The sequence below is a fragment of the Garra rufa genome, chromosome 25 (genome assembly GCF_049309525.1).
Source record: "Garra rufa chromosome 25, GarRuf1.0, whole genome shotgun sequence".
Taxonomy (NCBI): domain Eukaryota; kingdom Metazoa; phylum Chordata; class Actinopteri; order Cypriniformes; family Cyprinidae; genus Garra; species Garra rufa.
Genome location: NC_133385.1, coordinates 36,447,348 through 36,472,061, shown reverse-complemented (window position 1 = coordinate 36,472,061; position 24,714 = coordinate 36,447,348). Strand labels below are relative to the sequence as shown.

Below are 24,714 nucleotides of genomic sequence, written 5' to 3'. Positions count from 1 at the left end.
CATTTATACATTTAGCAGGCACTTTTATCCAAACTGACTCACGAAGGAGGCACAAAAAACGATTGGTCAAACAGCCAATGATATTTGTAATATGCAATGCCAGGTTTACTAGATTAGGAAAAAAAGAGTGCCTAAGAGAATTGGTTTTCTCGAGTGATTTGTAGCTCTAATGTGTCTCAAAAGTGAGGGCGAACTGAAGTGTACTGTATGGTGGAAAGTGTCCTGTACTGTACTTCAGTGTGTGTCTCTGCCGTAATGTGAGAGCCAGTAACTGGACACTGCCGTTTGGCAAGAGGTCAAGACACTCACTCAAGCTCCAGCGATGAACTGTTTTACCTCTGTCACCAGCACTGTTATTCACTCAGTGTCATTTCAAGTTAAAGAAAATTATTGAATTAGACTGTGACGACTCGAACTCGGCTATTTTTATAGAACACTGCAGCAGATTCTCTTACTGTAGAAAGATTTCTCCATTAGCCTGTAATATCTGTGCTTAAGTTTATATTTCAATGTAGATTCAATAAACCAGTGCTATTGTGTTGTAATTGTTGAATGCATTTATCTTGGTTTAGAAAATAATTTGTGCTGAAAAACCCAGCGTTACCACATGAGAGCGCACAACACCACTGCATCACATACAGCAGGAACATTTTAGTAGGAATTATTATTTAGCTAAGACTTTATTTAAATACTTTTTTTCTAAAATGCATTATAAAAGTAGTTTTAATGCATTAATTATGCCTTGTAATGCACCTTACAATGCATTTTATGATTTCATGAATAATTGTATATGAAATCACACTGTAAAAAATGCTGCCTTCATTTTTTTAAATACAATCAACTGTATAAGTGATTTTAACCTAAAACACGACTTAAAACACGAGTTGAATCTTGTAGAACTTTTTTCTAAAAGTTGAAAATTGCTTATTGTATTAATTTGAAGTAATGTAAAAACATGAGTTATTGATATACCATTTTTTATAGTGTATTAATTGTTACACCTTTAAAATTATAATGCAATATGCAATGCTTAATGCAAACAAACATTTAAATGATTACCTTTATGATGCATTTTATATAAAGGCTTAAAATAAAGTGTTACAAATACAAATATATATGTGTGATTAATGTGATTAATAATAGTTGCCTGTTTTTAATACAATATTTAGCTTAAAATAAATAAATAAATGACTCACTAATTATTTCAGCTGTTCAATAATATTTAAACTGTTAAACGTGTTTTATTTATGTATGTATGTATTTATGTACTTTTATCAGTCTCAATCTGCAAAACTAATTCAGTTACATGATAACAAATAAACTATAATGAATTAAACTGGTTTGTTTATTATATATATATATATAGAGAGAGAGAGAGAGAGAGCGAGAGAGAGAGAGAGAGAGAGAGAGAGAGAGAGAGAGAGAGAGAGAGAGAGAGAGAGAGAGAGAGAGAGAGAGAGCTGGGTAGATGTAATCTGTTACTGACAAAAACTGTAGTTAGTAACGTAATCTATTACATTACACGTTTTAGGTAATAATCAGACTACTTTTGAATTACTTTTAGATTACTTTTGACCTAACTTGTTTATCACATTGATTTAAACAATCTTAAACCATATTGGCATGAAAATACAAAGAGTGAGAAAATAAATCACATTTGTTGTTATTAACATGCATTAAATATTATATTACATCAAGGTTCCCAAACTGGTGTTTGTGAAGTAACTGCAGGGGGTTTACGAGTTTAATAAAAAACGAATAATTCATTAAATAATAAAAAATGTCAAACTAAAAGAAATTATTTTAAAATCAATCAAAATTAAACACTTAACTGAAACGAAAATATTGCATTTGTTTGCCTGCATGTCAGGTGACCATAACTAATAGCAGAGAACCAATGAGCATGCAAATGTGGTTCATAATTATTAAAATATCGAATATAAAATCTCAGGGGTTCTTCAAGTAAATATATTAGGTGAAAGGAGATCAGATGACAAAAAAAGGAAAGAAAGGAAAATTTAAGGTGGGGAACTGCAGGTGAATAGGGTAAAAAAAAAAACTAATAGTTATCACCTTACTCATCCAGTTGATTGATTACTTTGATAATTACACACATTTTTTTGTATTACAAGTTTTCTAAAATGTTAGGTTTAAATATGCAAAGGAGGCATTGTTTAATGAAATCTGCGCTAATTTGCACACATTTTTAGTACAAAAATCTAAACACTGGATGAAGTCAGTTTCAAAATTCTTGTTTAATTTTTATTGACATATTAGAGTCAGATGTTTTTACAGAGCATCTAATTTTTTCACTCCATAATTCAGAAAATACATAAGAAAACAATGTATTTTTCGCAATTTTGGGAAGAATAAAATGTTGTATAAAATCAGGCAAATTATATATGAACAAAAACCTTTAGGATATAGACAGGAATAAAAATGTCATCAAGGCTCCATTTATTTGATTAAAAATACAGAAAAAACAGTAATATTGCAAAATGTTTTTACAATATAAAATAATATTTTTTATTTAATTTTAACATACTTTAAAATAGAATTTATTCCTGTGATGAAAAGCTGAATTTTTATCAGCTGTTACTCCAGTCTTAAGTGTCACATGATCCTTCAGAAATCATTCTAATATGCTGATTTATTATTAGAATGATCAATGTTGGATAATATCAACAGTTGTGCTGCCAAATATTTTTTGGAACCTGTGATTTTTTTTTTTTTTTTTTTTCAGGATTGTTTCATGAACAACAAGTTTAAAAAGTACAGTGTTTATTCAAAATATAAATATTTTATAACAATGTAAATTATTTATTATTAACTTTTAATAAACTTTTAATTATTAACGTAATACATCCTTGGTGAATAAAAGTATTCATTTCTTTAAAAAAAAAAAGAAACAATAAAAATGTACTGACCCCAAACTTTTGAACGGTAGTGTATACACACACACACACACACACACACACACACACACACACACACACACACACACACACACACACACGTATATATATATATAAACAGAAATAACTTAAAAAGAAAAAAAGAGGGGAAAAAAGGAAAAAAGCAAGGAATATAGATAAGGACAATAAGGAATATCTAGAGCCTATTGCCATTATGTACATAATAACAAGCCGAATTGACCGATTTGCATGCGTACGATGACGTCACCCTCCAGGGGTCTTCGAGGAGGCGTGGTTTGGTGACGCATTGCGGCTGGGACTTCATGAAGTGAGCGTGTAGATCAGATGAGATCGGGACACGCACAGGATCGCTGTATGGCCGAATGATCATGTGTGATCGCAATGCATCTCTGCTGTAGCTGCTGCATGCAAACCAAAGCCCTGAACATGGCAGAGCTGGTGCGTATATGAGCCCAACACTAAAGGTGCTGCGCACTTACAGGATTGATCGGAATTAGTGTGCGATCGATCGATGAGGATCTGAATCATGTCAAGCGGACAGGACGAGAGCACAGTGCGGGTGGCGCTCAGGTAGGGCACTATAGCTATAGTGTGTGTGTTACTGATGTGCATTCATGCACTTGTCACCTGCTGCAGCCAATGCACATGTGCGGCTCCCATTTCACCCTTCAATCAATAGAAACAAATGTGGGTTGCATAAAAAAATCAGATTTGTTTCCACTGCTAATATTAAAGGTATATATGTATTTGCAAAATCAGTGCAATTTAATTTCTTAGCACTGTACACCATGTAAAAATTTAAAGTTTCCAGCAATTAATAATTTCTTTGTCCATGTTGAAAATGCTGCATTTGAGACAAAATAATCAGGATTTTTCATGTGTAATGTAGGCTATGTTATATTTTAGACCAATGCGATTTCTGTGGGGGCAAATAGGCCTCTATAAATCGTCCCTGTCTCAACTGTAAAACTTCCCTATTATATAGTTAGTATGTGAAAAATAGTATGCCAAAAGAGTCATGACTTTGGAAACACCGCCCGTCTCAGTTTAGAGACAGCATCCTTCAAAGGACTTGGTTTATAATGTTAGTTATTAAATTAAGTTGAAACCACTTTCATTTAAAAGTGTCTGCCATTTTCTCTCTCTTATAAAACCCAAAATAATAATAAATAAAATCCTGGCTGCAATGGATCCATCTGTTTTGTCCTTCGTGGCCACATTGAAACAAAGGCCACATTTGAAGAAGCCTTCGAAGTGGGACAGCCACCATCGCACCGCTGTGACACATTCAATCTTTGAATGCAGCTTTCCAAGATGAAGCCTTTGAATTGGCACTGGACAGGACTGGGATTTGTAGCTCATTAGAAATACGTGCCTCTGTATACATTTCTGTAAAACATACCTATAGAAGAATTCGTAGTAGGCGTCACAGTTATGTCACTTGCAGCTGCGCGCATACTGGTAACAAGTGGAGTAAAATGGGTAAAATCCATGGAATAAAAGGGGGAAAAACATTTTTTGCGCCTTTTGATGCCAGAATGGGAATGCAAATAATTTTTATCAAATAGGGTACGACCAGGCTATTGATATTATTTTTCTTCTAAACCACTAGATTGCAGAAAAACGTGCCGCTTTTCAAGATACACGTGCAAATTTGGCTGATGCTTGAGCAAAGTCAATTCTGTGTTTACTTGATCTAATATTTGATCTTTTAAGAAACGAATTGATGTTTTTAAAAATCCTTGAATATATCTTGAGACATATCTTAATGATTTTCAGTTTCGTTTAAGATAATTAAAGCAACAGTTTTTAAATATTAAAATAATAGGTAAAAGTATTGTATTTGGGGTAAAAAGCACCTTTGCTATTGGGGCTAAAAGGCACAATAATTAACATGATAATTAATAGAAGGCTGACTTTTCTGTTTGTTGACATGATATTGTTAGATTCAGATGGTAAATATATATTATGTTGGGTGTCCTTCTTAAAGATAATCACCATGTTTCGAATGAAACCATCATATTTAAAACACGCTATTAATCATATCATGTATTAAAATATCATGTGTTGTTACTTCTGTAAATCTATATTAAATTACTATTGGATCTCATTCAGTGCTTTCAGAGTCTTTACATTTTTAAAATGATTTTAAATCTGTATTTTAACATATTTTAAGGACAGTATATTTATTGAACAAAAATGTATTTTATTTATCAGAGTAAGCAGAAAATAGTACAAACTTTGCTGAAGTGATTGTTTTGGACAAGTAATAACTCAGAAATTATTATTTTTTATTTTTATTATTTTTGCTAAAGTATTTGTATCAATACTGTGTGCCTTTTACCCTGTGTGTGAGGTAAAAGGCCCCCTTGCCAAATTTTTAAATAAAATAAACGACTCGTATGCTTTATTTTCACACTAAATCTGTTGCTCCATAAATGTTCAGTACAAATTTATGTATTTTTCTGCAATCATACACTTTGGACACAGTAAAGAGCACTTTTTTTTCTTAGGGTGTGCCTTTAGCCCCATTGTACCCTACTGTCATCAAAGAAATCATTTGAAGTTAAACGCAGATGTTTAAACGGACAGACTATGGATGAAAACTGCTGTGATTACTCTACTTTTAAAGCATAAATTTGATTGAAACAATATGTCTACGTAATATTCACAAATGCTGTTCATAGGGGACATATTGTATTAGCCCTACGTTACAGCATGACAATATTATTTTAAACCTATTACTATTAACATTTTAGGCAACATTTATTTATTTTATCTCACAAAACTTTTTTTCTCGCAAATGCAAGTTTATATCTCCTAGTTCAGACTTTATTAACTCAACAATAGTGAGTTTGTCAATTCTCAGGAGGAAAAAGCAGAGTCGAGGTGAAAAAAGAGAATGACGAGTTGTTGTTTTCTTATCAGAATTAAGATTTAATCTCAGAATTGTGAGAATAATGTCAGAATTTTAAAATGTAAACTCAAATTTACCTTTTTTTATTATTATATTACATGGCTCCATAGACTGCTGCTTGAAAACCATAATTTTCTTCAACCAAATAAGCTCCACCCACAAAAAAATGTCATTGCTGTTTGCAAACACTGAATTGGTCGATATGTACAAATCACTGCAGTTTCCAGTTGAAGTAAACACTTTTATTCCTTTTTACACAAAGTACGCTCACATACACCACATGTTCACAGATGGAGGTTGGAGAGTAATGAGTGTATGATTCAATAATGACACAGGAATATAACAGAAACTTCATAATTATAGAATTCAGAGCTTTCACTTGGCGAGCAGCCTTGAATCCTCAACTTGGAGTTGAGCAAAGCGGACCGAGTTCCTGAGAAGGAACTCTGACTTGCATGAGCTTTCCGTTTGAAAAAACCCGACATGGAGCTTTTACCTCCAATGACAAATTAAACACAGCATAAGTCTCAAAACTCAAAATGTACTATACATGTGAACGCAGATGCTTTAAACCTTTGTTGAATTTTTATTTTTATTTTATTTTTAAATGCGTGAGACGACAAAAAGCCTGTGTTGGTGTAGTTGTGTGAGTAGGTGCAGTCAAATTTACTGGAGGTGAAATGCAGTAACTCCAGTAGGAATCCACATGATTGGAAGTTTTGGATGAGGCCGAAAAAGTTCAGCAGAATTCAGCTTTGCTTCATCAAGTTTGTCACGTAAATTACATTGACCAACAGAAAGCTGCTTGGTTTGAAAGTGGCTTTTGTGTGAAGTGTTTATACTACACTACACTACAGTATTTTTATTTGTTGACAGTGGACAATGCCATTAATGCCCACAAGAATATATTAAAATTTTTCCACTGAAATGTTCTTTACTGTTGAAAAAAAAAACCTGCATATGCTGGTTCCCTGCTTAGGCTGGTTGGCTGGTTTTAGCTGGTCGTAGCTGGTCAGTAGGCTGCTTTTAGAAGGGTTTTGGCCATTTTGCCCAGCCTAGCCAGGCTGGTCAGGCTAGTCTTAGCTGGTCAGGCTGGGAGACCAGCTAAAACCAGCTACTTCCAGCTTAAACCAGCTAAGACCAGCCAACCAGGCTGGTTTAAGCTTTTTTTTCAGCAGGGTTAAGGTAGGTATTGATGCTGGTATGCTGGTTTAAGCTGGTCCTTAACCAGTAACATAACCAGCTAAGGACCAGCACAAACCAGCAAAGGACCAGAATAAACCAGCTAAAACCAGCATCCCAGAATCAAAACCTACCTAACCAGCATATGCTGTTTTTTTCAACAGGGTTTATAGTAGATGAAAGATAGCATGTGAACGCCCTGTTGAAAAAAACAATAGAAACCATCACAGAATTTGTAATGGTTTTACTGGTTGCAATGGGAATTGTACTGGTTTTAATGGAAACTGTAATGGTGCCTATTGATCTCTACTGGTAACTAGTCACTGTCTATTGGTGGCTTGTTACAAAATGATGGTTTGTAATGGTATTTGTAGTGGAAACCCTAACTTTTTGTGATGGTTTCTGTTGTTGTTGTTGTTGTTGATTTTTCAGCAGGATATTCATAAAAGAGTAAAAAGGCAAAAAGTCCTTGGATGACCTGTTATTTCCATCGAGATTCTGAAGTGCGCATACGATGGACACTTCACTATCCCATAAGGCCACGGGAGAGGATTCGTGACATCCAGTAAATGGATGTAACAAGAATCCGGATTATATTTGTGCTACTCCATCAGCTTCAGCAATGTAACAATTACATCATTGCTTTTTCAACCAGACGCGTTACTTTAGTGCTAAGGGTTTCAGTTGTGTGCGTCACTTGTTTGAGTGGCATTCTGTGCTAAAAGTAGACAGCGGACTGACAGATGATCAATGGAAGTAGAGATTTATTGATGAATCTGTTTGTTAAATCTGTGATCAGCCAGTTTGCTGTGTTTCAGACGTCGACAGAGATGCATTTAGTTGTTTACTGTTCACAAAGTCAAATAAAATCAGCAACAGTAATAACTATATTTCAGTCTGAGTGCCTGAACTGTTTTCTGTTACAGGAAATTGAACTCAATACTAGACAGAGAACAGATACTGTTTAGCAACCAGGCTGTGTGGTAAATTTGTGTCAATTTTAAAATCTTACAGCCTTTGATGTATGAAATGGTGTCAGCAACATCCACTGAAAAACCCAAATAGTTTGACGATAACACAAATGACCAATAATATATTTCATACAGTATATACATATAAATACTAGTTTGTTCTCTTGATTGATTAATATTAATGACATTAACAGCAGCAGGTCTGTTTGGCTGCAGATATATTTTGACACATTTGCAAACCATTGACAGCTTTTAGCTGAAGTGAAGATGCTTGACAGATGTACTAAATGAGCTCAGGAGTGGATATACTGCTTGTTTCTATAGAGTAATTGTGAATAAATCGTCACACTTGTGGTTACAGTACAGTAGATGCATGCTGGCATGGGTCTGAGAGTCAGCTGTGGATGACAGTGCAGTTTTCTTCAGTGAGTCAGCAGCTCCCTCGTGAGCAAATGTCATTGTGTGATGAAATTAAAGCCCTGGTCTCATGCCTCACAGATACAGATGAAATGAGACTCTGATGTGCTTCCTCACATTAATCTAGTTAGTCCACTGATGTCACATTCATAATAAATATATCAATGTTTGCAGAAATGCTTAATACTTAATGTCAAAATAGCATGCAGCATATATTTATTTGAAACTGTTTTTGAATTGGCTGATATTGAAGCAGGTTATGTCAGCATATCCAAATTATATTGTGAATCCTGTGAACAGCAGACAAAATAGTACATCATACAGTATTAAAATAGTATAAAACAAATAAGATTGGCCACAATAAATGTAATTCTGACTAAATATTTATTTTGATTGAAGAAATTACATCGGCCTATTTCTAATTAGCTAAACATTGTTTCAGTTTTACTGTTTCGCTGTTGTTGTTTTCACTAAATAGTCAAAATAAATAAAAAATTAGTTAAAATAAATTCAATAAAGAACAAATAACATTGCAAGCAACAGAACAACAAAAAATACATTTGATACATTTGATGAAAAGTGATTGAAAAAGGCTTTTATAATGTTACAAATGATTTATATAATATGTAATATAATAAATAATAGCTGTTCTTTTGAAATTGAGTCATCAAAGAGAATCCTGAACCAAAAAATCAGTCATAAGGGTAATTTTAAAGTTGTTATACATTTGCAAAATAAGCTTTCCATTGATGTATGGTTTGTTAGGATAGGACAATATTTGGCTGAGATACAACTATTGGAAAATCTGAAATCTGAGGGTGCAAAAACATGTAAATATTGAGAAAATCACCTTTAAAATTGTACAAATTAAGTTCTTAGCAATGCATATTACTAATAAAAAAAATTAAGTTTTGATACATTTACAGTAGGAAATTTACAACAGATATTCATGGAACATGATCTTGATTTAATATCCTAATGATTTTTGGCAGAAAACAAAAAATGATCATTTTGACCCATACAATGTATTTTGGCTATTGCTACTTAAGACTGCTTTGTGGTCCATGGTCAAAAATGTGCAATATCATGGTTCCCACAAAAATATAAAGCAGGACAACTGTTAACATGTTTCTTGAGCATCAAACTCAAAATATATTTGATTTTGAAATATCATAGAGGAATACATTTGATTTTAAATATTCAAAAATTATATAATAAAAATAGAAAACAGTTCGACAGTATTTTGACATTTTTAAATCTTACCGATGCTTTTGTAACAGTGTATAGATCATAATAAAATTATACTGTGTTGTATTATTCAATTAAAGTGACTAATTGCCAGATGAATTGAACATTGACATTCCTATAGCATACCATTTAAGAGAACATGTCTCGTTTTTTCACTGGTACTCATTTTTTTCTACAGTAGATGTTAGGCATTTGAGCTGAAGCTGATGTGTCAACAGAATGGAAAGCTCTCCAGTTTGTCTGTGGTGACCCCAGTGACAGTCACATCCTTCAGACACAAAAATGTGCCCGTAGACTGCAGCAGCCGCGTGTGGACATATTCCCGGTCTGTGGCAGGAATGGAATCTCTGCTCTGTAATTGTAGTTTGTCTAGAAAGCAGCAATATTATGCAGAACAGACATGTGGTAGTTTTACCACGTTCACCACACCCAGCGAACTGCACTTCATTTCCTGCATGCTTGAGTTCTTGCATTCTGTGTCCTTGCGTTGTATCTTTACTTGTTTAGCCTCACAAGTTGTACTAAATTCTGTCAAATTCCCTCAAGCTCAAACGTCTATGAATGAACACTAATCTATGTCTATATCTAGAGCCCATTAAGCTAACTTGTCATCATATACTGTTTCTAAAAATGTTTTAGTCTCTTCTCATCATGGGTCACTGAGGTAAGAGACAACTACAGGAACACAGTGAGGGGGCATGATATGTTCATGTTTTTAAACCTTAGGTATGTATGTATGTATGTATGTATGTATGTATGTAGAAGGTGTTGAGCCCAGAGGTGATTGACTGTGCTTTTGGATCAATGTTGGTTTTTAGGAGAGCTTCTGTCAACACATCACGCCTCACTGCCTACAGAATGCAAACATTACTGTAGACTTACTGCTAGTAGTTCACCTTATCATTTTTATCTTCGTATTATTAGTCTAGTTACCTTACTGATGAATCCATGCCACTTATTTAATAATGTAACTTGAACAAGAACAAATAAATCCAATCGGTTATACTGATAGAAAGTATGATCTTGTCTGAAGTGCTTATGTTACTGATTTTGCTCAAATACACAGTACATTATTGTGTGTTCCTGTATGTGTTGTTGGTCGTTTTGTATGAAAAACAGTTTGAGATAAGTGTGAAGTATACTTTTTGAGTTGTGAGCACTCAACACAGCTGAATGGGAGATGTATCAGAGTTCGAAAGAGGACAAGTTGTTGGTGCACGTGGACAGCCAAACAACATGAAGTATAAACCACATCCAACAGGAGTAACTGTTGACGGAGTAAGCGTTCTGAAAAGGAGGTATCCAAAATGAATGAAATGTGCATCTTGACTCTCCTGTTTCCACCAAGACTGCTCTTCAGGAACTCGACAGGGTCAGTGTAATGGTTGGGCTGCTATACACAAACCTTTGGTTACTTGTGTCAGGGGCTAATGTTGGTTTTAGTGGTGCCACCAGCGCAAATCTTGGGATGTGGACAATGTGAAACAAGTATTGCTCTCTGATGATTCCACATTTACTGTCTTCCCCACATCCGGGAGAAGCCCCAATAAGGCTCATTGCCCATGACTGTTGCATGCCCAGAGTGAAGCATGATGGTGGGTCAGTAATGGTTTGGGCTCTCAAAAGTCTTGCGTAGCCATACCTTTAGACTGATAGCAGAAGGTCTGGGAACCTTGGCCACTTTGAATGGCCAAGGACTGCCCAAGAGGCCAAATGACTTACAGGTAAGGCAACCAGTCACATTTCGTTTTGTGCCGGAAGAGGAACAGTGGTGACCAGTTCCTCTTCCGCATTTTACTCTTGGACGCATTTTAAAGAGTCCATGCGAACTTGAAGTATCCAGCACTGTTCTTCTTCCAAGAGAGGGTTTGGCATGACAGCATCTTTGTTTCCAGGCAAAATGTTAAAGAACACGACACACATCTTTCGGAAATCTTGTATAATTCAACCAATCCGATGATGACTTCGAAACTCCTGAAGTGTTTCCAGCTTTGTATGCCATATGCACCAGACGTTCAGTCTATTGTCATTGCGCGTGACGTCTGAGGCGGAGACTAGACTCTCAATTACTGCTTTTCCACCGGGGCTGGTGCTAAAGCACAAATGAGAACTGGGCTGCACTTTTTCACTCAAAAAAATCCTGGGCCGGTGCCGCAACACCTTGCTGGACTTGAACAAGGGAACTTATGACATCAGTAGATGAAGTTTCCACCACAGACCTCAGTTTGAAAGGCACCATTTTTAAAAGCTGTTGGAGTTCAGGTAAATTATCAATATTAACAGCAACAATTAAATATGTCTGTTCCGCAGTGGTTAGCAGATGAGACCAACACATACTCGCAAGCGATAACAATGTTGGTGATGTAGAGGGTTAGGCTCCCTGCCAGTGAAAGCATGAGCTGGTTCTGAACGAGTGCCACCCTTTGCTGAGCACCGGCTCCAGCTCTGGCAACAGCCTCAGTGGAAAAGCAGTAAATATCATAGCCATTTCTTACTGATCTAGATTGGACTACCGAACCATTCTGGAGGACCGTGTGCATCCAGTGGTTCAAACATTGTACCCTGAAGCTGGTGCAGTGTATCAGGATGATAATATACCAGTGCACACAGAAAGACTGATGACTGAGTGATTTGTTGAACATTTAAATCTCTCATGGCCTGCACAGTCCTCAGATCTGAATATTGGTGAGCCACTTTGTGGTGTTTTGGAGAAGCAATTCAGGGAATGTTTACCTCTACTAGCATCACATAGTGATCTGGCCACTGTTCTGCAAGAGAAATGGCTCAAAATCCCTCTGCCCACTGAGTAGGACCTGTTCCTCTAAGTTATTGAATTCTGGCATTTCAGTCAGACCCATTGCCACAGGTTTATACAATCAAGGGTCTATCCATGCAGTCTACATTTACAAAGATTTGTGAAAAAAGGTCATACTGAAGAGCTCAGTGAATTCAAGCATGCTACTATTATAGGATGCCAGGTTGACAAATTCAGCTTGTGAGATTTCATCCATGCTATATATTCCACGGTCAACTATAAGGGGTATAAGTGAAAGTGTTTAGGAACAGCCCTCGGGGTCACCGAGTGCTTAAGCACATGCTGTGTAAAAGTTGATTCCATAACTGAAGAAATCCAAACTTCTACTGGCATTAACTATTATCACAAAAACTCTCAGGAGCTTCATAGAAGGGGTTTCCATGACCAAGAAGCTACATGCAAGCCTCACATCACCAAGTATAATACCAAGCATCAGATACCCTTGTCAAAAAATCCTATTGGAATTTCAGCTTATCCTATAGGATCTTAGTGGATTCTTAGAATCCTATTGGACTTTACAATTTATTTTAATGGAATTTCACTTTGTCCTGTAGAATTTTATTGGATTCTTAGAGTCCTATTGGACTTTACGATTTATTTTAATGGAATTTCACTTTGTCCTGTAGAATTTTATTGGATTCTTAGAGTCCTATTGGACTTTACGATTTATTTTAATGGAATTTCACTTTGTCCTGTAGAATTTTATTGGATTCTTAGAATCCTATTGGACATTCTGATTTATTCTAATGGAATTTCACTTTGTCCTGTAGGATTTTATTTGGTTCTCAGAATCCTATTGGATATTACAATTCATTTTAATGGGATTTCAGTTTGTCCTGTAGGATTTTATTGGATTCTTAGAATCCTTTAGGACACTCTGAACTATTTTAATGGAATTTCACTTTGTCCTGTAGGATTTTATTTGATTCTTAAAATCCTATTGGGCATTACTTTTTGTTTTAATGGAATTTCACTTTGTTCTGTAGGAATTTATTTGATTCTTAGAATCCCATTGGACATCACGATTTATTGTAATTGAGTTTCACTTTGTCCTGTAGGATTTTACTTGATTTTTAGAATCTTATTGGACAGTATTTTATTTGGGATTTCACTTTGTCCTGTAGAATATTTTATTGATTCATATAATCTTATTGGTTATTGTCATTTTTAAATGAAATATCACTTTGTCCTGTATGATCTTTTTTTTTTTTTTTTTTTTTTTTGTTGATTAATTACTTTTAAATTTTACTTTTTTTAGAGTAACACTGTATGTTTGTGTGCACCTGTAACCCACAATAAATTGCAGCGTTTATGAATACACACAAATATAAACACATAATATGTTCTTTATTGAAATTCATAATATTAAAGAATTCACAGAAACACGAACATCTACTGTATATATGGTGCGGCCCCTTTAAGGAATCAGAACGTAGCGCGCCTGCAACTGTAGCGCGCATCATTTTAAAATAACGGTCAAAGAGGAAAAGCAGGAAGTGATTAGCGGTGTTTAACTTGTTCAAATTTGATTTCAAAGACGCCAAAAATGATGAAATAGTAACATTTATCTGGTCTGCATCCTAAACCAACAAATTTGGGTGGTCTTGGTGAGTTGTTGAACTCGTGTTTGATTGTATCTGCTGATTAGCACCGGAGTCTGCAGTTAACGTTACGTGTCAAAAGCTATGAATCTGTATAACTGGTATTATAAACGATAGTCATAACGTTATATGTTTATGGCAGGGATGGATTACGGGACCGGGCCAGCGGGGCCGCTGCCCAGGGGCCCTTGGGGTGCAGGGGGCCCGTGGGGCCCCTAGCCCAAAACAATTTGCAACGCTTATCAACAATGTATTTTCGTTTGTCTATTTTAGAGGGCCTACATTCTTTAAACCTCTGCTTACAAGGGCCCCTGCCCTGACCCTATAGGGAGGGTGTTTGGCTGCCAAGGGCCCTTGAATTGTGGTGGTGGTGGGGGGTCGGTGCTTTCAGGGGGCCCCCGGCCCTGCTATAGAAACTTTATAGGGAAATGGGTGCATGGGAGCCTACTTTTAGAAGGCCCTCTTAGGCCCTCCTATTATGGTCCTGGCTTCTGGCTACAAGGGGGTCCTAGGGAGGATGGGGTTTTGGGGGCTTTTAGAGGGCCCTCTGATTATGAGGGCCCTACTAGGAGGCCCTAGGGAGGAGGGTGTAGTGTACCTTTAGAGGGCCATCTGATTACAAGGGCCCCTACCATGGGGCTCCTGGTTTCTGGGGGGAGGGGAGGGGGCCTTACAGAAGGCCCTCTGACTAGGGAGCGGTAGCATGGTGGGATGGAGGCGGTTAACCTGCCCTCTGAGTGGCCCCCAGACCAGTGTAAGAGTTTGACCAGTGTAGTCACTCCCAGGGCTGTAGTGGAGTAAACACGGTTTACCCAACTCTGAAATTTCAGAATTAGAGTTTACCCACTTCTCAATTGATCTAAATGCACATCATAGTGTAGTTTATGCACAAAATGTGATCACAGAATTCGTAGTTCACCCACCTCTTATTTTAGCACTACACCCCTGATCACTCGGTTGTGTACGGGGATATGGTACACAGGTGGATTCTGGCATGGTTCAGCTGGACACGGTACACATGTAGTGTGATCACTAACTGTGCCCCAACATGGCTCTCACTGTACGTTCACACCAGGAGAGACCAAAGCGAACACGTCGCCAAGGTCGTTAAAGAAGCTTCGTTGTTGAATTTGCTTTATTCACTTTGTTCGCTCATTGGAATGTTTGATTTAGCCTGTTACCGTGGGGCGTTGGTAAATCTATATATTAGAATTGGTTTTCACCGAACCACGTCATAACTCATTACATAAGGTTAACTGACTTTTAACTTCTCTTTTTCGCTCTGGTCGCCCAATTCGCTTCGCTGCCAGTGAATTTGCTTTGTTCGGCCAATTCGCCGACTCTCAATAGAGAAATAATGACTTTCGTCGCTCTGGTCTCTTCTGATGTGAATGTACGTGACATCAATAATGACACTCCAAATAATAAATATTTGAATTAATTTGAGAAAGTTGGTGTTAATAACAGTGTTTAGTGGATGACTTTGCAAGAAGGAAGAGTAGTGACAGGTAGTTTAACATTTGCATTTTTTTAATTTTTTTTTTTTTACTTTTTCACAAAATATCTATAATTAGACCTAAATGTTATCCATATTATACAAAATGGTGACTTGGAGTAGGAACAGTAAAATTAAATGTTATTTCTCCCTTTAGCTGCATAAAAAGTCCCCAAAGTTTCACAACTGGTTCATGGTGAATTATTTTCCAAATGTATCAAAATCTCCCTCCCTCCCCTCTTAAGAACGTGACACATGCTGGTTGCCAGTGTAGAGCCCAGCCCACCGGCTGCTGCCAATACACAATCTATGGCTGCTTCGCACAGGTTATGGAATGTTGCTAATATTCGGATCAAAGATTCTAGGGTGTTATTCTACTCTAGGAATTTCTGCATACAATACATTGTTTTAATGCAATTTTAATCCACGTTATTGTACCAAATACATTGCCGATTTTATCAGCAAAATAACCTAGATCATATTGCTTAGTTTATTTTGTTTACCCATGCCAACGGTTGTTAAGGGAAGAAAAGCCATGCTTTTAAAAAAGGGTATTGTTAATTTAAGCCCAATTGGTCAGTAATAGCAAATGCACACGGATTTGACAGAAAATTAAGCAATTTAAATGAAAAATTTAAAAATCTGTTTTATAGTATGCTTGCCCTCCTAAATCTATATGGCATAAAGTAAAAGAACGAAAAGTAATGTAATAAAATTAGATCTACAATCGCAAATTTAAACTGATAAAGACTTCCATGAGCCGGCAAGAAGACAAAAGGATCACACAGCCAGAAGTGGGTAGAGTACCCAAAATCTGTACTCAAGTAAAAGTACAAGTACTTATGGAAATATTTACTCAAGTAAGAGTAAAAGTAACAATCTTAATAGTTACTTGAGTAAGAGTAAAAAAGTATCTGATGGAAATAGTACTCAAGTAGCTAGTTACTAGTTACTTCTGATCTGATTGATATGAAGTGAAAACCCTGAATTTCAAACTGTTTGGAAAGCTTCCACACACCTCTCCTTGAAAACATAGGCTGAAGTAAGGTCTGAAAATCAGATAGGAGTCTAATTTAAAAAAAAAAATTAATACACAAATGTAAACAAATATCAAGGAAGTAATTTTATTTCATTATATTTATTTCATTTAGTGTATCTGTAAATTTTTTTTATATTAATTTAAAGCAATTCATACCCCTTTCTAAGATCTGCACAAGTAAAATAAACGGTAATGGGATTGGACAATGTGAAGTGGAATATTAAGCCATAAAATGGCATGATTTAAAATTCAGATACAGTTTCACACAAAAAAAAATATGTTACACTATGGCATTTCATCCTTTATAACATTAAAAGGGATAAATTGAGTATATAATTTATTATATTTATTTAAAATATTACTGTACTTGTTTAGATTTTTAGAAGGCACCTTCACTTTTTACATTTACAACTCTGTGTTTGCTGCATAAAAACATGGGTCGATAATTGCAATCATTTGACCATAAACAGCTGAAAAAATGTATTGGAAATTAAAAATTAATTCTCGGTCACGAGGGGGCGCTTTAGGAGCGCTGAAATATTACGGTTTCCATAGTAACAGCTGAATACAAAGCAGCATTAACGCAGTTTCATCAGACATGAAATGAAGATTCCAAGGACACGTTTCTGAGGACAGTAACGGAGGAACTGCATCAAATGTAGCGAAGTAAAAGTAAAGTTTTTTCACTATAAATGTACTTGAGTAAGAGTAAAAGTACCTATCTTTAAATATACTCTAAAAGTACTAGTTACCCCAAAAATCTACTCAAGTACATGTAACGAAGTAAATGTAATTCGTTACTACCCACCTCTGCACACAGCTAACGACAACATTAACTGTAGCTACGAAGTTTTAAGGTAGGACAAAAGGTTTAATTTATCATTTGCCCGCTGTGGCTCTAGTTGGCAAGAAATTCACAGCACATATTATTTTGACCGCATCGTCAGATTTATACATGTCATAGGGAGGGGGAGGGGGCATCGCGAATGTTTTGCCCAGGGGCCCACACAACCCATAATCCGTCCCTGGTTTATGGTACTAATTTTCATTGTATAAAACATTGGAGTAGTGACTATTCTGCCACCATTTGTAGCTGTTTTAATATTGTGCTTTACGGCTTTGTAGCGTCACTATAAGTTACTTTAAGTGCAAATAGCACACGTTGTTGGCAGAAGCTACTGGTGTGTGATTAGGCTAGTGAAACACTATAAAAGACAGCAGTCTTAATTTCTCCCTTTTCAAATGTTTTAATAAAAATGAAGGAATAATGTTGTGATGTCTATTTGCTTTGACTTGAGAACAACAATGTTGTTATTTTTCTTGTGAAGAAAAAAAATAGATCAGTGGTTACTAACGTTACAGAAAAAAGACATTTAGATTTAGGATTTAATTATTTTAGATTTAATCCTAACTATTATTAACTAATCATCCAGCCCAGGTGAATTTGCTAAATTAAACTACTACTAATTTAGACTGTGCTTTGTTTCTTTCTTTTTTTTTTGGTTATGTTATGTTATTTATTTATTGTCACAGTAAAGTGTTATTTTTCATTCCAACTTCTGGTGTCCTCTAATTTTTATATCTACCTCCCTCACTCAAGTCTAGACCTGGTCCAGTGAAGTATTTGCATTGTAAGACAGTGCTACTGTGTGTGTGTGTGTGTGTGTGTGTGTGTGTGTGTGTGTGTGTGTGTGTGTGTGTGTGTGTGTGTTTGCACTAAAGCTGTGTGACTGCACAAATCAGCTCACAATGTTGTTTACAATGTTAGTGAACAAGGTGATGTAAACAGCAAACTGCAAGTACTATTTGATAGTAAAACAAAAACAGTGAAAAGTGCACTTCTAGATTACAAAAAGAACAGGCATCCAATTTGATCCCATAAAAATCCCATAGAAACCATCCTACTGAATATTTATGTCTTGACAAAAAATCCTAAAGGATTCAAATAAGAATTTTGTACAGGATTCTTACTGGAATTTCTATCATATTTTGGAACCATTCCTATAGGATTTCGATAGGAATATTAAATATTCTGTAGGATCATTCTTAAAGGATTTTTTTATGGGATCAAATTGGATGCTTGTTCATGTCTTTATGGGAACTTTTTTTTTAATCTAAATGTGCTCTTTTCCACTTCTTGTTTTGCTAACAGATAGTACTTGCAGTTTGTGGTTTACATTGCCTTGATGTAGACGTTATTCATTGTCTGTTGCTTATCAAAAAATCCTAAAGGATTCTGATAAACTTGTACAGGATTGTTATTGGACTTTCTATCATATTTTGGAACCATTTCTATAGGATTTGATATGAATAGTCTTAAAACAGGATCCCCTTAAAATCCTGTAGAAACTATCCTGCAGGATATGTATGTCTTGTCCTATAAGAAAATCCTATAAGACAATTCCTAATGGAATCCTTTAGGAACGGTTCCAAAATATGATAGAAATTCTGATTTGAATCCTGTAGAAGATTCCTAGTGGAATCCTTTAGGATTTGTAGAGGATTCCTATTTGAATGTATATTGAGGTGAGTTAAAGTAAACTGCAAGACACTAAACTAATATAAACAATAAAAAAGTGTACCTTTTAGGATTCTTCAAAATTTTTGAAAGATGCTTTAAAAGAAAACCCATTAAAATCCCATAGAAAATATCCTACAGGATATTTATGGCTTGTATAATAAAATCCTATTATACAATTCCTAATGGAATCCTTTAGGAACGGTTCCAAAATATGATAGAAATTCTAACTGGAATCCTATAGAGAATTCCTATTGAAATCCTATAGGATTTTTTGACAAGGGTAGAGTGGTGTAAGATATGCCACCACTGGACTCCGGAGCAGTAGCAGTGGAAGCCTGTTCTGTGGAGTGACGAATTACGATTCTCTGTTTGGCACCAAATGCCAAGAGAACATTACCTGCCCTTCAGCATCATGCCAACTGTAAAGATTGATGCAGAAGGAATAATTGTATGGGGCTGTTTTTTTTCAGGGCTTGGCAAGTTCGGTCCTAGAGAGCCGCTGTCCTGCAGAGTTTAGCTCCAACACTAATCAAACATACCTGAACAAGCTAATTAATGTAATTTTTTTCAGAATTGGAGCTGAACTCTGTAGGAAAGTGGCTCTCTAGGACTGAACTAGCCTACCCCAGGACTAGACTCCTTAGTCCCCGAGTTAAAGAGATAGTTCACCCAAAAGCTTTGAGAGTCAAAAAACATACACAGACAAAACCAAATTAAACTCTGCGGCTCGTGACGATACATTAAGGTCTTAAGACACCAAACAATCAGTCTGGGCAAGAAACTGAATAGTATTTCTATAATTTTTTACCTCTGATCCACTGCAATGTCCATCTGTCCTGAGCGCGGACACAACAGCCGGCACGTGACGCATCAACGTGCTCTGGCATAGTAGACGCATCCGCGGAAACGATCTGTCGTCCGTATACGTCACTCATTGTGTACACAGTGCAGAGAGATTGTGTGTACAACAGCTACTCAAAATGGTAATTACCTGTGCTTATCCTGATCACTGCAACCGATTAAAAACTAAAAGATTACGTTTGCTTGCACAAACTCATCCGGGAGTGTTGACTTCTTACTGACTCCCAACTTTTGAGCCTGATCGACTGAAGTTATGGTTGCTTGCTAGTCGTCACACACCTGCTGTTGTGAACACACTCAGGACAGTTGGACATTGTGGTGGATCAGAGGAAAAAAAAAAAATATAGAAATACTGTTTAGTTTCTTGCCCAGACCATGAGCCACAGGGTTTCAATTGGTTTTATCTGTGTATGTTTTTTGACTCTCAAAGCTTTGGAGCCCATTGACTGCTATTATACGACTGACAGACTGCAACGGTTTGAGTTAAAAATCTATGTTTGTGTTCTACTGAAGAAACAAAGTCACCTACATCTTAGATGCCCTGGGGGTAAGCAGATAAACATCACATTTTCATTTTTGTGTGAACTATCCCTTCAAGTGAGGTCCTAATGTTTCAGTATACCAAGACATTTTGGACAATGCCATGCTTCCAACTTTGTGGGAATAGTTTAGGGAAGGTCCATAAAAACATGGTCCAATGGTTCAGTGTGGAAGAACTTGACTGGCCTGCACAGAGCCCTGACCTCAAACTCCTTTGGGATGAATAGGAACAAAGATTGTGAGCCAGGTCTTTTCGTCGAACATCAGTATCTGACTTCACAAATGCTCTACTAGATAAATGTGCAAAAAATCCCACAGAAGCATGCCAAAACCTTGTGAAAAGTCCCACAGTCGTGGAAGCTGTTATGTTCACCATGGCCAGATTTATTTGTTCAATAATACAATAAATATTGTGAAATTATATATTTTAAGTTTAAATAACAGTTATTTATCTTTTAAAATGCAGTATTTTAAACAGACATGTTTTCACCAGTGTGGTGTGTAATGTCGTTGCTATAGCTGTTGTCATCAGGTGAAAAGTGCCATAACATTGTCTGCAGGGGATAGAGGGATGTGTGTGGTATCTTTCCTGGTGTGTCTACAGTTTACAGCCTCATGAAACCCAGAATGCACCTGTCTGAGAGCTCTAGACACTTCTGCTGTACAGTGGGACAAAATGGCAACAAGTCAAATGCATTTGGAGTGAGTCTGACATTGCGCTCTAGTTAAAGAACAAAGAACAAGCTCTCTCTCGCTTGAAAACCTTTCAGTGCGCCATTAGTTTTACCCTTCGTACCTGTTGCCCTCTGCCTTTTCATGCTCTTCTAAATGTCTCTGAGACTGTGATTTCACTAAAAATGTTTGATAAACTGCCAAGACAGAAAAGAACAGGCCGATTATTTTAGACGGACTGTTCTGCTGTATCCCACAATGCATCTGGGTCCATCTGATATCTGTTTACTCCCATTATATCTCATGCTGTATTTAGGGCCGGTGCTCCCTCGAGTGGGTCTCGGGAGGCCTGTGGGACGGAATTAAGCCGGCACTCTCGTCTCTTGGCTTTCGTACATGCTGTGATTGTGTATGCGCTCACAAACTCATGCTGTGAAAAGCTGTGCCGCCTCACCGCACTGCATCAATAGCTGTGTCACATAGAGACTGTCTCTCGGCACAGATACAAGCACTGGGCCATTCCAACTATGTGCATTCTCGTCTCCCAGTTGCATTTTCGTGTCAGTTTATGCATTGATATAGATCATGGTTCCAGTTCAACCAAGCTTTAATTTTGCTGAGCAAAGACCTTTCAGTTTCTATGTGGGCTTGATGATAGTTTTTAATAAGCTACATATTCCAAATGAAATGCTGCTGTAAATAGTTCAGTAGCTCTAGAGATTTGTGTGGCAGGTTAACACACAGAAAGTCACAGTTTTATAAAATGCCCAAAATATCCAATATCCTTATTTTATAAAGAGAGCGGTCTTGCTTATTCATTATAAAACAAACCACAGGCTTGTTTAAAAAAAGCAACATCCTTCATAATGATTGTTACTGTCAAGGACTGCTGACCATTTTGCCATTAACATTTTTACTGTCAGAAACATAAATGTAAAAACTGTAACATTCATTTGAGCTGAAAGTCAATAATCTGTGAACTCAGACATGAGTGCATGTGAATGAGGAATTAAGGTTAAACAGCAGCAGATCCAGTAGTGGCCTACATTCTGTCACAGGGCAGGAAAACCGCACTCTCTCACTCCTCCATGACAGACACGAGAGACAGAGAGAGCTGTGGAGCTGATTCCTGCATAATGCAAGACTGTCCATCCATACCAAATTCAACACAATCTTTCTCTCTGATATGCATTGATGTAGTACTGGTCTGATATTTTTTGTACTTTTTGTGATTCCTGTCATCAATTCTTTCATCTAAAGGATTAGTTAGGAATTTTGGATAGGAAAGATGATCCAGATTCCTCATAAAATGCAGCCAGGAGTAGTGAAAAGCTGTCTAGAGATCATGCTTTAATGATTTATACGGACTGCATGAAGCTGCCTCAGGGATGTGAACATGACAGGCAGAGACTTGTCTATAGACATCTAATTTCAGAAGGATGACGTGAACACTCGTTCTGTTCTTAGTAATTGTGGGATTAGTAATGGAGTGTTTTAACTAGCATCGTCTTCATTAGTGTGAAGAGTTTAATAATTAATATGGGAAAGATTAACATTTTGGTATAGGGTTATGAAATGTTATGAAACTGCTTCCTGAAAATTACCATATAAAATCTTATTCAGCGGTGATATTCATATTTCCATTGGTTAACATTCAATATTGAACATTTAGTTGTATTGGAGTTGTATTTACTATGCAGTTACATTTGAGGTCAAAAGTTTACCTTGCAGAATCTGTAAAATGTTAATTATTTTTCCAAAATAAGAGGGATCATACAAAATGCATGTTTTTTTATTAAGTACTGACTTGAATAAGGTATTTTACATAAAATATGACTGCATATAGTCCACAAGAGAAAAGAATTGTTCAGTTTATAAAAGTGACCCTGTTCAAAAGTTTTCATATTTTTGATTTTTCAATACTGTATTGTTACCTGAATAATCCACAGCTGTTTTTTTTTTTATTAATTTTTTTTATTGTGGGTGATAGTTGTTCATGAGTTCTTTGTTTGTCCTGAACAGTTAAACTGCCTGCTGTTCTTGAGAAAAATCCTTCAGGTCCTACAAATTCTTTGTTTTTGTTTTTAAATTTGAAGATAAGATTAAATATATATAAATATTTTGTCTTCTGTGAAACATGTAAGTATCTTCTGTAGCTTCTGTAGGACAGTACTAAATGAAAAAAAAATTACACAATATTTGGGCAAAATAAGAAAAATGCTCTGGACAAACAAGGCACTCATGAACAACTATCACTAAACAAAAAACACAACTGTGAATCATTCAGGTAACAACAGGTTTATGTAAACTTTTGAACTGGGTCATTTTTATAAATTCAACTATTATTTTCTCTTGTGGACTATATGTAAATGTCTTTTATGCGAAATATCGTATTCAGGTCAGTACTGAATAAAAAAACAAAAAAAAACATGCATTTTGTATGATCCCTCTTATTTTGGTAAAATAATTAACATTTTGCAGATTCTGCAAACTTTTGACCTCAACTATATATTTGCAATGTGATTTAATTTTGTGGAGTTAGCCAGATCATTTATGTGTATATTCCCAGCAAACAGGGGACGTCCCCCGGACGTTGCGAACGTCCGCTTAGGTCCGCAGTACGTCCGCTTTATAACGTTCGCTGACGGACGTTTGGAGGACGTCCGGATTTGGTCCGATTTGTAACGTTCGCTGGCGGACTTTCTGAGGACGTCCGCATTTGGTCCTCGTTTTGACGTTCGCTGGCGGACTTTCTGAGGACGTCCGCATTTGGTTCTAGTTTTGACGTTCGCTGGCGGACGTTCAGGGGACATCTATTTTTTGCATTATATTTATTTATTTTTCTATTTGTTATATATTAAACAAAAAGGCATCTAAGCTTGCTCTATTCTTTTTCTATTCTATCTGTTTTCTATTTATTTTATAATTAACAAAAAAAAAAACTGACTGAGACCGTCATATCAATTCCATAAAAAAGCGTCTGCTAAATGACTTAATTGTAAATGTAATAGATATGAATTTATTGTATAATAAGTTAAATGTTAATTATAACTCATTTCTGGAAAGAGAAAATAGGAGTGACTTCTGCAATTAAAGATGTCATCAAATCATGAGTCTGTTTTTAGCAGTTATGTCATTTAAACATCAAAAACATGATACCCTTCAATAACATAATTGAACACAAGCTACAATTAGGCTCTATGCATTCCCCAAGCGTGAAGAATATAAGGTTGCTCTAAAAGTATGTTATAGAGTGATGAATGCAGCCAAGAAAACGAAGAATGGAAAAGAAAGTGGAAAATAACACAGTTAAGACAAATACATGTATTCTATTTACATATTAAACTGTTGGTAAACCAATCAGAAAAGATATTTAGGAAAATTCTTATTTTTGCATTTAAATGTGTAATACAATATAGCCATATTGTGAGATAGGCTACAAGTGTAGATCAAATGAGCGCGTGATTGAGTGACATCACTTTAGGGTTACGCGCATGTA

At 36.1% G+C, this 24,714-nt stretch overlaps 1 protein-coding gene across 4 annotated transcripts in view; it reads left to right on the top strand.

The window, feature by feature from the left end:
* The first annotated feature begins 3,246 nt into the window (after window positions 1–3,246).
* Window positions 3,247–24,714, top strand: part of kif21a (kinesin family member 21A) — a 72,637-nt gene continuing 51,169 nt past the window's right edge. For all 4 annotated transcript variants that reach the window (XM_073831421.1, XM_073831420.1, XM_073831422.1 and 1 more), the window contains exon 1: window positions 3,247–3,506. In XM_073831421.1, the coding sequence (XP_073687522.1) occupies window positions 3,463–3,506 (44 nt within the window). In that variant the 5' untranslated portion in view covers window positions 3,247–3,462. The remainder of the gene's footprint in view (window positions 3,507–24,714) is intronic.